The 11,141-nt window shown below is 40.2% G+C and overlaps 1 protein-coding gene across 1 annotated transcript; it reads left to right on the plus strand.

The window, feature by feature from the left end:
* Positions 1–6,315: 6,315 nt before the first annotated feature.
* On the plus strand, positions 6,316–8,664 carry LOC306925082 (cell adhesion molecule CEACAM6-like; the record flags this gene model as incomplete). The annotated part of the gene is made up of 4 exons (XM_079503763.1): positions 6,316–6,640; positions 7,038–7,313; positions 7,860–8,108; positions 8,483–8,664. The coding sequence occupies 4 exons, from the start codon at positions 6,316–6,318 to the stop codon at positions 8,560–8,562; spliced, it is 930 nt and encodes a 309-aa protein (XP_079359889.1). The 3' UTR covers positions 8,563–8,664.
* Positions 8,665–11,141: the final 2,477 nt, after the last annotated feature.

Raw genomic sequence — 11,141 nt, forward strand, 5'->3', positions numbered from 1 at the left:
CTGTCAATATTCTTTGGTAAGGCTCTTTTGGTTATAAGGTCAGGTGAAAATTCATGACCGATTGACCGTGATACGAGTGCTGTGCCCTAGAGAAATGTAGTTAGCATCATTACCAAATAGACATAACCTTTTCAACAAAACATTGCTTTACAGTGTTTTTGTTTATTCTCCACAACTTGTTTCAATTATTTTCTCTAGTTTGCCTCTTTCACACTTTTCCCTTTGTATAATCCCAGTTACTACATGCATTTATAGAGCATCTGGGTGGCTCAGGCCAGGGGTACATTTCTTGCCCACCACTGCGGAGGTTTCAATTTCTCCACTGTGGCACTCCAACAAACATGTTCATGGATGGTCTGCTTGCAGGGCATTGAATTATATGTCAGTGCTGTTACAACACACATGCAGGCTGTGTCTGGGTCTTAAACCCAAGGCAAATCTGAAAGCAATACAGAAGGCTGGCTATGAGACCCCCCAGCTTTATAGTTGAGCCCATCACAGGAACCAATCACCAGCCTGGTTCCTCCTAAAAGTTAGCCATTCACACTCAGCCACCACTCAGTCAGCATTCACACCAGCTGGTCCTCAATCAGTCACTTCTTACCACCACTCTCACCATGCACTCAATCTCAAACACACACACACACACACACACACACACACACACACACACACACACACACACACACACACACACACACACACACACACACACACACACACACACACACACACACACACACACACACACACTATATAGAGAGAGAGAGAGAGAGAGGGAAATAGATACCGGTATATATTATAGGCCTATAGGCTGCATGAATGCATCATTAGTTGTAGGATCAAGCCAATCAAATTCACCATCTTTATTCTAATAATTAAATATATTCTTTTCCCCTTACAGGAAAATGTAACACGACCAAAAGGTTTCTGGATCAAAATTGAAAAAAAGAAAGAAAGAAAAGAAAGACTTGTGAGAAAGAAAAAATAAATCCCTTTTTAACCATAGTTACTGTACCTTTAACTAGGATTCACAATCAGTTATCAATTAGAGCATTTGCCCTTTATATTCCCTTAAATAATTAAGCCAAGCAAAATAAAGAGAATGGCCTGATCACTAACCAAATTATAAATAGAAAAAATGAAATAGAATGTATATTTTATTTAATAACATAATTAATGTTCAAAGGGATTTTCTATCATTTGTGCCTTATCTGAGAACAGCTAAGAAAAAAAGAAAAGGGGTAATTCCAGTACGTGTACCTTGATATTATATGGACTCATACCTGGTTGCCTGGCTGAGAGGACAATCATTAATGTAACACCAATACAACCATAATGATACAGCATTTATACAACTGCAGCCTTTTGCCATTTTAGTGCAAAGGTCTTGTGCATTTGTCAGTGTCTGTCTAGATATGCACATTTTAGAATGGCATTTTCTGCATGTAAATATTGCAGAATAACCGACTTAAACAGAATGTGACTTAAATACACACAAGCCTATAATTATTATCTTTACCTGCATGTGCTCAATAAGCTTTAGAACATACCGAATGCTGTCATCTTGTTTAACCCCACCACCAAAATGTTATTAAAAACTGCAATGGATGCATGTTTTTATTTTCTAAGGGATGGATGTGTGTGTGTGTGTGTGTGTGTGTGTGTGTGTGTGTGTGTGTGTGTGTGTGTGTGTGTGTGTGTGTGTGTGTGTGTGTGTGTGCGTGCGTGCGTGCGTGTGTGCGTGCGTGCGTGTGTTAAACTGAATAGTTGTGGCTACAATAGTTTATGTTGGTAATGTTTGTGAACGCTGGTGTAAAACAGACCTGGCTATATTTTGATTTGTGTAATAAAGTTCTTATGTCTAAGGATATACTGTACTAAGTACCTATCCAAATGTATCTACAGTATATATTGCACTTGATATTTGTATTGTATTGTTTCCATATTGTGATTAAAACTTTAAATAAAAACATACTTTTGACAAATCACTTAGCCTATGGTTTCTACTAGAATAAAGCACTCAATTACAGTACTCTGTTAATGTCTGCACCGATTATGGACTCATGTTATATCAGGGCAGGGACTAAACAGACAAACATAAATTGTTTGTTCTTTGTCTTTGAATAGGACATTGTTTCTAGTGGCCTCAGGATATGAATCACTCTACCTTTATTGGTTAGACACACAGCGACTTAAGTTGAATCTCCTATACGTTCAAACACATGGATGGAGTCATGGTTGGCCAATGCAACACAGTGTTAAACAATGCCACATTGTATTTGGCTTATCTATGGTGAGTATTACATCAGATCACAGCATTCCTAAAGGTCTGTGTGTTTACTGTAGATACTATGATGATGCATACAGTGATAGAGGCTTATTTTAAAGAAATAACTACATATTAAAAAAAATATATAGTAAATGTTCACTTATTATATTCTTTTCAGTATCTTTGCATTCATCAGATGTATGTAGTAATGTTTAAAGCAAAGTCTTGATACTCAGACATATTAAAATTAGTCATCTGTTTCTGAGGATGTGTCTGGCAGAGGCAGTGTGTCTCCAACCTGTTCATACCTTGACCTGTAATGGCTTTGATCCAGCTCTTGGAATGCTATGGGTGACTGCCTCTTCCCAATACACACCCACTTAAGAGCTCATAAACATGACGCACAATAACCTTGTAAGACACAATGACACAACCCCTCTATTTATTGTACAGTGTGTGGGAGTTTATCACACTAATATTTTCTTGTGATGTTGACTATATATAAATGTAAGGATATTCTGCTAATGCAATTATTGCGAGTTACACTTGATTATACTGTTACTGTTCAAATTCAAGCTTGAAATGTAAACAGAGGTGGCCTTCCTGGATGTAATGGTCAATAAGCATTCATGTGGAGTGCTGAAATGAGGAGAAAGCATATCCTCAAACCCTAGACTGTAGTTGCATATTGGGCTGATTGTCACAATGTCTATGGTTTCATTCTATAATTATATATATTTCTTACTTTCGATTATCATAGGGATGTGGATTTACGAGTCAAGAATTTATGTTCATGTTTACATGCCTTTAAAGGGATGGTTCAGATTTTTTGAACTTAAGTTGTATGAAACTAGAATTTCGCGGGCCTTCGGCCCGCTCATCCCAGAGTTGCGTTGCCCCGCGTTGCGATACAGAAGTCCACAGATACAGAAGTCCACAGTGACACGCGTTGTATGCAGCTGTTTTGTGTTGCAGCGCGTGCGCGCGCGCGCGTGTAGTGTTGTTGTTCTTATCCATAACAATAAATGGATCAAATATGCTCTATATTAGTTATGTATAGATTTAAAGCAGTGGCTGTCAAAGGTGTGATCCAGGGACCCTCATGGTTCCTTGAGGGGGTTCCAAATGGACCCATTATAGGTCTGTAACTCTGAGAGTGTACAAATGGAACCAAGTGGACCCTACAGGTCTGTAACTGTGAGAGTGTACAAATGGAACCAAATGGACTCTGTTATAACGTTTAACTGTGATACTGTACAAATGGAATCAAATGGGACTCTTATGGGTCCATTTGGTTTTACTCTCAGAGTTATGGGGGTCCTTGAAATTTAAAAGGGTTGAGAAGCTGTATGCAATGGCTTATGTCTTGTAAAAAGAGAGACCAGCCTATTCTCCAAAGCATGATATCTTATGCTTTGCTAGGTTGTACAAATTAATATTGGGTCAATATAATTTGCAGGACTCACGTGTGTGCTCTCTGTCTCTCTCGCTCTCTTCTCTCTCCTCCGTCTCTGGGGTGTGTGGGGGGGGGGGGGGGGGGGGATTAGTGGCGCTGCCTGCGACAGTGCTATACTTCTCCAGCAGCGAGGCGATCCAAATTCCCCCCCGCGCACGCACGCACGCACACACACACACACACACACACTGGACGTAGCTGTGTGTTGTTGCAGCGCGCGCGTGTGCGTGTAGTGTTGTTGTTGTTGTTCGTGTCGATATTTGCGCGTCGGTTTGTCCCGCTTGTACCACGCCAGGTTTGCACAGTGCGCTCAGTGCGATATTTCCGAACGTGGGCGTTGTGTGTGTGTGTGTGGGTGGGTGTGTGTGTGTGTGGCTGGCTGTGTTTTGTTGCGTGGGGATCGCCATGTGAGGGGGCTAGCCAATAAGGGCCCTGTGTTGCATGTGGAGAATTGTGTAGGTGAGTGTGTGTGGTGTAGCCGAACGGGGTGGTGAGGACATGAGGGGGATGTAGCACAGCAATCGGTGACCCCTACATTAAGCTGTGTTGCTCCCAAGATGCAGTGCAAATGCGTGTTGTAGCAACCGTAGCCAATGGGAAAACAGGATGCAGTGTTGCCAGGTCCGCGAATTGTAAGCGAGTTGTAAGTAGCGTGTTGAATGGCATTTTTTCTGGGCTTGTTTTCATAGACCTGGCAACAAATTAGGCGGGGGTGTCGGTGCTTGTGGCGTGTTTGTGTTTATTATTGATATTGATGTTGTTTGTGAGTGTGGACGGGAGGCGGCTGTAGTGGCAGTGCAATGACAGTTTTTACGCGGGTGTTGTTGACTGTGGGCGTGCGGCGCGACATGAGGAGATAGCCGTGGATCGACGCGGAGGGTAAGACTGTGTCGTGTTAGTGTGTTGTTGCAGTGTGTGTTGCAGCGTGTTGCAGCGTGTCAGTGACGTAGTAGCTGGTGCCTTTTGTTCCTGTGCGTGCTTTTGGGGACATGTTTTCAATTGTATATAAGGATACTTGCCATTAATATAGTGGTTGCAACTGTATTAATTGATTGCCCGAGTCCCATGGTGGGAGTTCTGCTCTGGTTTTGGTGAAATATCAAGTAGTTCCGGTCATTTTGTGGGGGGCACTGGGGCCACGCAGTAAAAGTAAATTAATCCACAAAACTAACGTAATTTGTATTGTTGACCTATTTCTAAAATATTAGTGCAACTTTCGTTATTTTTTTACCCCTCTATCACACAGAACTATGTTTTTTGTGTCCATATCACTACACCCAAAAAATAGTTCCATGTGATAGTGGGGTCAAAGTTGAACGAAAGTCGCGCTAATATTTTAGAAATAGGTCAACAATACAAATTACGTTCGTTTTGTGGATTAATTTACTTTTACTGCGTGGCCCCAGTGCCCCCCACAAAATGACCGGAACTACTTAATATTGACCAAAACAAGAGCAGAACTCCCACCATGGGACTCGGGCAATCAATTAATACAGTTGCAACCACTATATTAATGGCAAGTATTTCATACAACTTAAGTTCAAAAAATCTGAACTATCCCTTTAAGTGAGTGAGAATTTGTCCCTTTCAACCAGTCTGCATCTTCTACATAAGAATGACCGCCTCCTTTGATCCCAGGGCATTTTTACAAAACCAATTATCCCAGCAGAGTTCCTCAACCTGAACCTCAACAACTCTCTGGTGGTAGATAAACCTGCGGGCATTTCACTATATGTACATAGTAGTATCGTAAACATTGTCTGGGCTCCTCAGTATTGAGAAGAGGGGCTGGACCTGGGCTTCCACTGAGTTTTGGACAATAAAAGAACAGGGGTCACCCACAAGTCATCTTTCATCCCTGAAAAGTCCACAAGAGAGCACGAGCAACCTCGCCAAGCATCACTACCAGACTGCAAGATGATAAAAACAGCTATAATTCTTATTTTGTCAGGTATGCTTATTATATTTCTAATTCTTTTGAATATAAATAATTCATTTAATAGGGTGTCAATGGACTATTTTTTCCCCACATTCTTTCATTTTTTATTGTATGAAGACAACATCCAATGTCATTCCCTGAAATACTTGCTAAGTGAAGTTACTTCTGCTCGAATATAATTATGTGCTTTCATTAGTATAACAGTAGATTGTTATTAAAATTTATATTAATTAGTTTCAGGACAATTATCAATATATTTTTGTTTCTTTGTTTGTTTGCTTGTTTCTTTCATCAAAATAATAACGGTCAAACTAAGGAGGCCAGGTTGAAAGTGGTTAATGCCTCACAGTGTAACTTTTTTAATGAATAAAATGTCATTTTGTCCAATCTGTATGGTAGATATATTAATACAATCAAACGTATACAACTGGGGTGGTTGTATGTTGTCTCCTAGCTCTTCTATTGAGACATTTTGATTGTGTCAAAGGACATTTCTCACCTATAGGTGACTCAGGATGATCATGATCTAACACAAATTTTGACCTGATGGTCAAGATTCAAGCAGGTTACATATATAGTGCTGTTCACCAGCCAACAAACGGTAAAACAAGTCCAAAACTCTCTTTGCTCTCGTTCCTCTCTTTAGGTATGTGTGTGGGTCAGAGCATCCTACCGGTGGGACCTCTGAGCGCGGCTGTGGGAAGCACGGTGACGTTCACCACCACCCTCAGCCCTCCAGCAAAGCCCTTCCTCTCTGTCAGCTGGAACTTCACAGGTGTGAACATCATTAAATCCACCAGTGTCAACGAAACGGGAGCCGGCTACGCCAGCAGGATCACGCTGCACCGAACCACTGGCTCTTTGGAGCTCAGGAACCTGGCGGTGAGGGACAGTGGACAGTACAGTGTCCACATCATACCAGACGGTGCAGCGCAGATCTTACAGGGAACTATCACTCTCAATGTGTTCTATGGTGGGTCTGCTACATTATATTGTCGATTTCGGGCAGAGAACTTCTCTCCATATTTCATCTTTTTATGTTTCAAGTTTTTTCACAACTTCATAAAAGTATAAAAAATATCCAATCTATAAACTCAGAGTGCGACGTGTCATGAGCCTGTAGATCTTCAATTATTTTTTACATTTTTTAAATGTTTGAATACCAACTTTGATGAGGCAGTATTGCATTGTTTTAAAAATATAAGGTTTTCTTCATTTCCTGAAAACATATATTTTTCATTTTCTTGAAAAATTAACATTTTGTAGTTTGGTGGTTTATTCCCAACAGCAGATAACTATACAGTACAATAAGATATTTGTATTGGAATCATGTTGTGTTGTTGTCAAACTAAGTGCGCATCTCCTTCCAGCCATGATATCACGTGTCTCAATCACCAGCCCTGCAGCCACCCTCATAGAAGACAGGAGCTCCACCAACCTAACTTGTGATGCCACTGGCTCCGTCAGCACCAGAGAGTGGCTGAAGGATGGCCACCCTCTACAGCCCACTGACACACTCACCTTCTCCATGGACAAACGAACAGTCTTCATGAACCCTGTCCACGGTGCCAACCACGGCTACTATCAGTGTCGAGTCAGCAACCCAGTCAGCACCATGACTGCAGGCCATAACCTCACAGTCAACTGTGAGTATATGAGCCCTGCTGGGAAACGGAAACACGCACGCACGCACGCACACACACACACACACACACACACACACACACACACACACACACACACACACACACACACACACACACACACACACACACACACACACACACACACACATAGCGGTAGCACGCTTCCTGACTTATGGTCATACTCATAGTGGAGTCTTAAATGAAAATGCATTGTTAGGCTTAGGCTTATTATTCTAAATGTGGAGTAAATAAAATGTTTTGATAATTTCGTCATCTTTGCTTCTAAATCCACACATATAGCTACAGCTTGAAATTAAATAGTGGAATAGACTACTCAAGTGACAATAAGTGCAACAATATGAATCCTTGGTGTGTGTATTGTGTGTTTATGTACTGAGGTGTCTCTGGTTAGTTTAATGTGAGCTCACCAAATTATATCCCACTCAATCATGTTGACATGGCAATAAACAATTGAAAGTTCAATCCTGATAAGGAAAGGACTCTCATACCAACACCTCCTAACAAGTTCCTCTTTGCTGTGTGCAGTTGGACCACACAACCTGTCAATTATTGGGCCGAGAGCACCGCCACCTGGCCAGAGAGTAACCCTGCACTGCAGAGCAGACTCTGTCCCAGCTGCCACCTTCAGCTGGATGTTCAATGGAAACGAGACCCACGTTAATAGATCCTTGTATGTCATAGAGAGAATGGAAGAAAAAAACACTGGAAACTATACCTGCACAGCAGGGAACCACGTCACCAAGCTGGAAAACTCCACAGTCATGAGTCTGACAGGTGATTCAACTTGTATTAAAATACACTACTTTATCATTGAAACTGCCTTATACTTCTGCATTGTTACATGATAAACGTTTGAAGGGATGGTACTAATTACTTCCTTCTTTTTCTTCTTCTTCTTCTTCTTCTTCTTCTTCTTCTTTTTTGTAACTTCAAAATGTATTATTATTATTATTATTATTATTATTATTATTATTATTATTATTATTATTATTATTATTATTATTATTATTATTATTATTACTACCCTTATTATTATTATTATTATTATTAGTAGTAGTAGTAGTAGTAGTAGTAGTAGTAGTAGTAGTAGTATTACTACGGTATTATTATTATTAATTCAAATTATTCTGTTTTCCCTTCCCATGAAGCATCCTGTGATGCCCCCTGCTGGTCTTTTGCAGTACTGGTGATCAATGCACTGACAGTAGGCAGACTGCTGCAAGTGTAGATGCTGGGCAAACAATCATTATGGTTAGAAACACACAACTTGGTGAGTTTAATCACCAGGCTTGATCTACTACCTGTTCCCGTACCGTGGTTTTACAGTAACAAACTGTGGCACACACACACACACACACACACACACACACACACACACACACACACACACACACACACACACACACACACACACACACACACACACACACACACACACTATCTTATTGTTTTTGATTCAATCTGTGAATGGCTTTGCTCCTTCCTACATTGTTGACATGCTCACTGAACGAACGAACAGACCATCAGCTAAAGGATTACACCTGGAATCAACTCTCAAATCAAAATCAAATCAGGTTATGATGCCTTCAGTCATCATGGGCCTCTGGAATGCTCTACTTCAATTACATTCTGCATTTCTTGTCTTATTTTGTTTTATATAATAACGTGTATGTTTTGTTTAATCATTGCCTGTCTTTGTTTTTTATTTTTGACGCACAATGTGTCTACACAGGACACAGGACACACGTATGAAATGTAATGAATACATTTGACTTGATTGTGCAAGTTTGCTCACTGGAAAGACATTAAATGGAACAGACCCTTAATTAGTATCATTGGGGTGCTTTATTTTCTTTAGACAGAAGTGTCGAGAGAGAGATACAAGACATGACTCTGGCAGGAATTGAACCAAAGACTTTGCAGTAAGCATGGTCAGAGAGAGCACCACAAGGGAAAAGGCTCGCTCAACTCAGACAGTCTTTTAAAGGTTCAGGCGTGTGCTGGGTGCAGATTCAAAGAGAACATATAGAAAGAGAATTAAATCTGCACTCTCAGTCCTAGTAAGAGTCTTGTTTAATAATGATGCTGATCCGCAGCAGCAGTCAAACCAGATAAACGCGTTTTGGCGCGCAGGCCTTCATCAGTCAGAATTTGCATAGCAACGGAAATGACATGGTTATATAGAATTTCTGTTCAATTAAAAGGGACAATACAGCCGTGTCTCATTATTAAAAAGGCATACATAGTAGTGAACATACATATTATTATAAGAAATCATTATTGTCTCATTTCAACTCACAGAATCCACATTACAAAAAGGATGATCATAGAAAACAGTTTAACACCAATTCTTCATTTAGACCTTTAGGAATTATACAGTGTTTAAGAAATTGATCCAAAATGCTTCACGTTGCAATAATGTTCCGGTCTCTGTCCCCACCTCTCTTTAAGGGGTTAATACAGTATATTATATGCCTTGAAACCTCAGGGTACATACAGTATCATGTCCAGTACTGTTAAAGTGTCTGGCTATGGGAGATTTTTCCTCTTTTATTCTGATATTACTTTTATGTTCAGTGATTCTGGTTCTTAATTCCCTTTTAGTTTTTCCTGCATAGCAAAAGCCACAGGGACATTTTAGGAGATAGACAATATTTTTCGTTCTACAAGTGATTCTCCCCTTTACTTAATTTTGTTTTACCTGTGTGAGGATGTAAAAAATCCTCTCCTTTAATCATGGCGTTACAATTAAGGCAGCTATTACGGGGGAAGTTACCTGAGGGTAGTGAGGACATGAAATGTTGAGGTTGTACATAAGTATCATTTTTAACAATTGTGTCTATTAGGTTCTTAGACCTTTTGTTTGCAAAGATGGGAGGAGTAGAAAAAGTTTTACCTATAGAGGGGTCACCGGAGAGAGAGCACCAACCAGTCATCACCCGATTGTATTAGTTAGAAAAGAAAATAGAGGGTAGATAAGTATAGAATAACAGGCGAGTCAATCAAATGAAGGTCTCTGGTTGCATGTTATACTGTATGACTTGTATACTATCTGGTTTACGCTACAAGGCATGCAAGCACCAACGAGCTGGCCAGATATATGGAGAACCATGGGATGACTGGAAGCGACGATGGAGGGCTCCTCCAAGGACGACCTAGAGAGATGACAGTATACAAGTTAACCCATCAGAGTTAAATTGATAATTAGTGTTACTACTTACATTTACTTACATACTGTACACATATATTGTGACCCGTGTCATTTTAATAAGAACAATGAGGTTACATTTTTGTATTTTGATCTCTCACGGCTATACTGTAAATACATAAAATATCACTACTGTATATTATCTCTCAGATTCTTCCTATTCATTCAGGATGTAATTTGCTTATGACAGATAATCATAAAAGTGGATCCAACAGTGAGACTGAGTTATAGTAGTCACACAAAATAAATAAACAGAAATGTTATGAAGAACGGAGATTCACATTGCTTTTGTTTGTATGCACATGCATGTCTGTTTAAAGAAAGGTGTGTACACAACTTGTCGTTTCCAGTATCTGTGTACTTGCTGCTTTATAGTGGACCATAAAAACCTTTCCAACTCCAGCCATACACCATTAATTATTCACCTGAACCAAAGTTCACACGGCCTACGGTAAAGAGGAAGTTGTTCTAGCGTAAATCTGTCCTACTGTAGGTCTATGCTGATGGAAGCAGAGGTCCGCTGATGACCAGAGGTGACAGACATGGACATTTTTGCCATTTATATCATTCTGTCCACACTCACAGCAGGTACTGTAAAT

The sequence above is a fragment of the Electrona antarctica genome (genome assembly GCF_951216825.1).
Source record: "Electrona antarctica genome assembly, chromosome: 6".
NCBI lineage: Eukaryota > Metazoa > Chordata > Actinopteri > Myctophiformes > Myctophidae > Electrona > Electrona antarctica.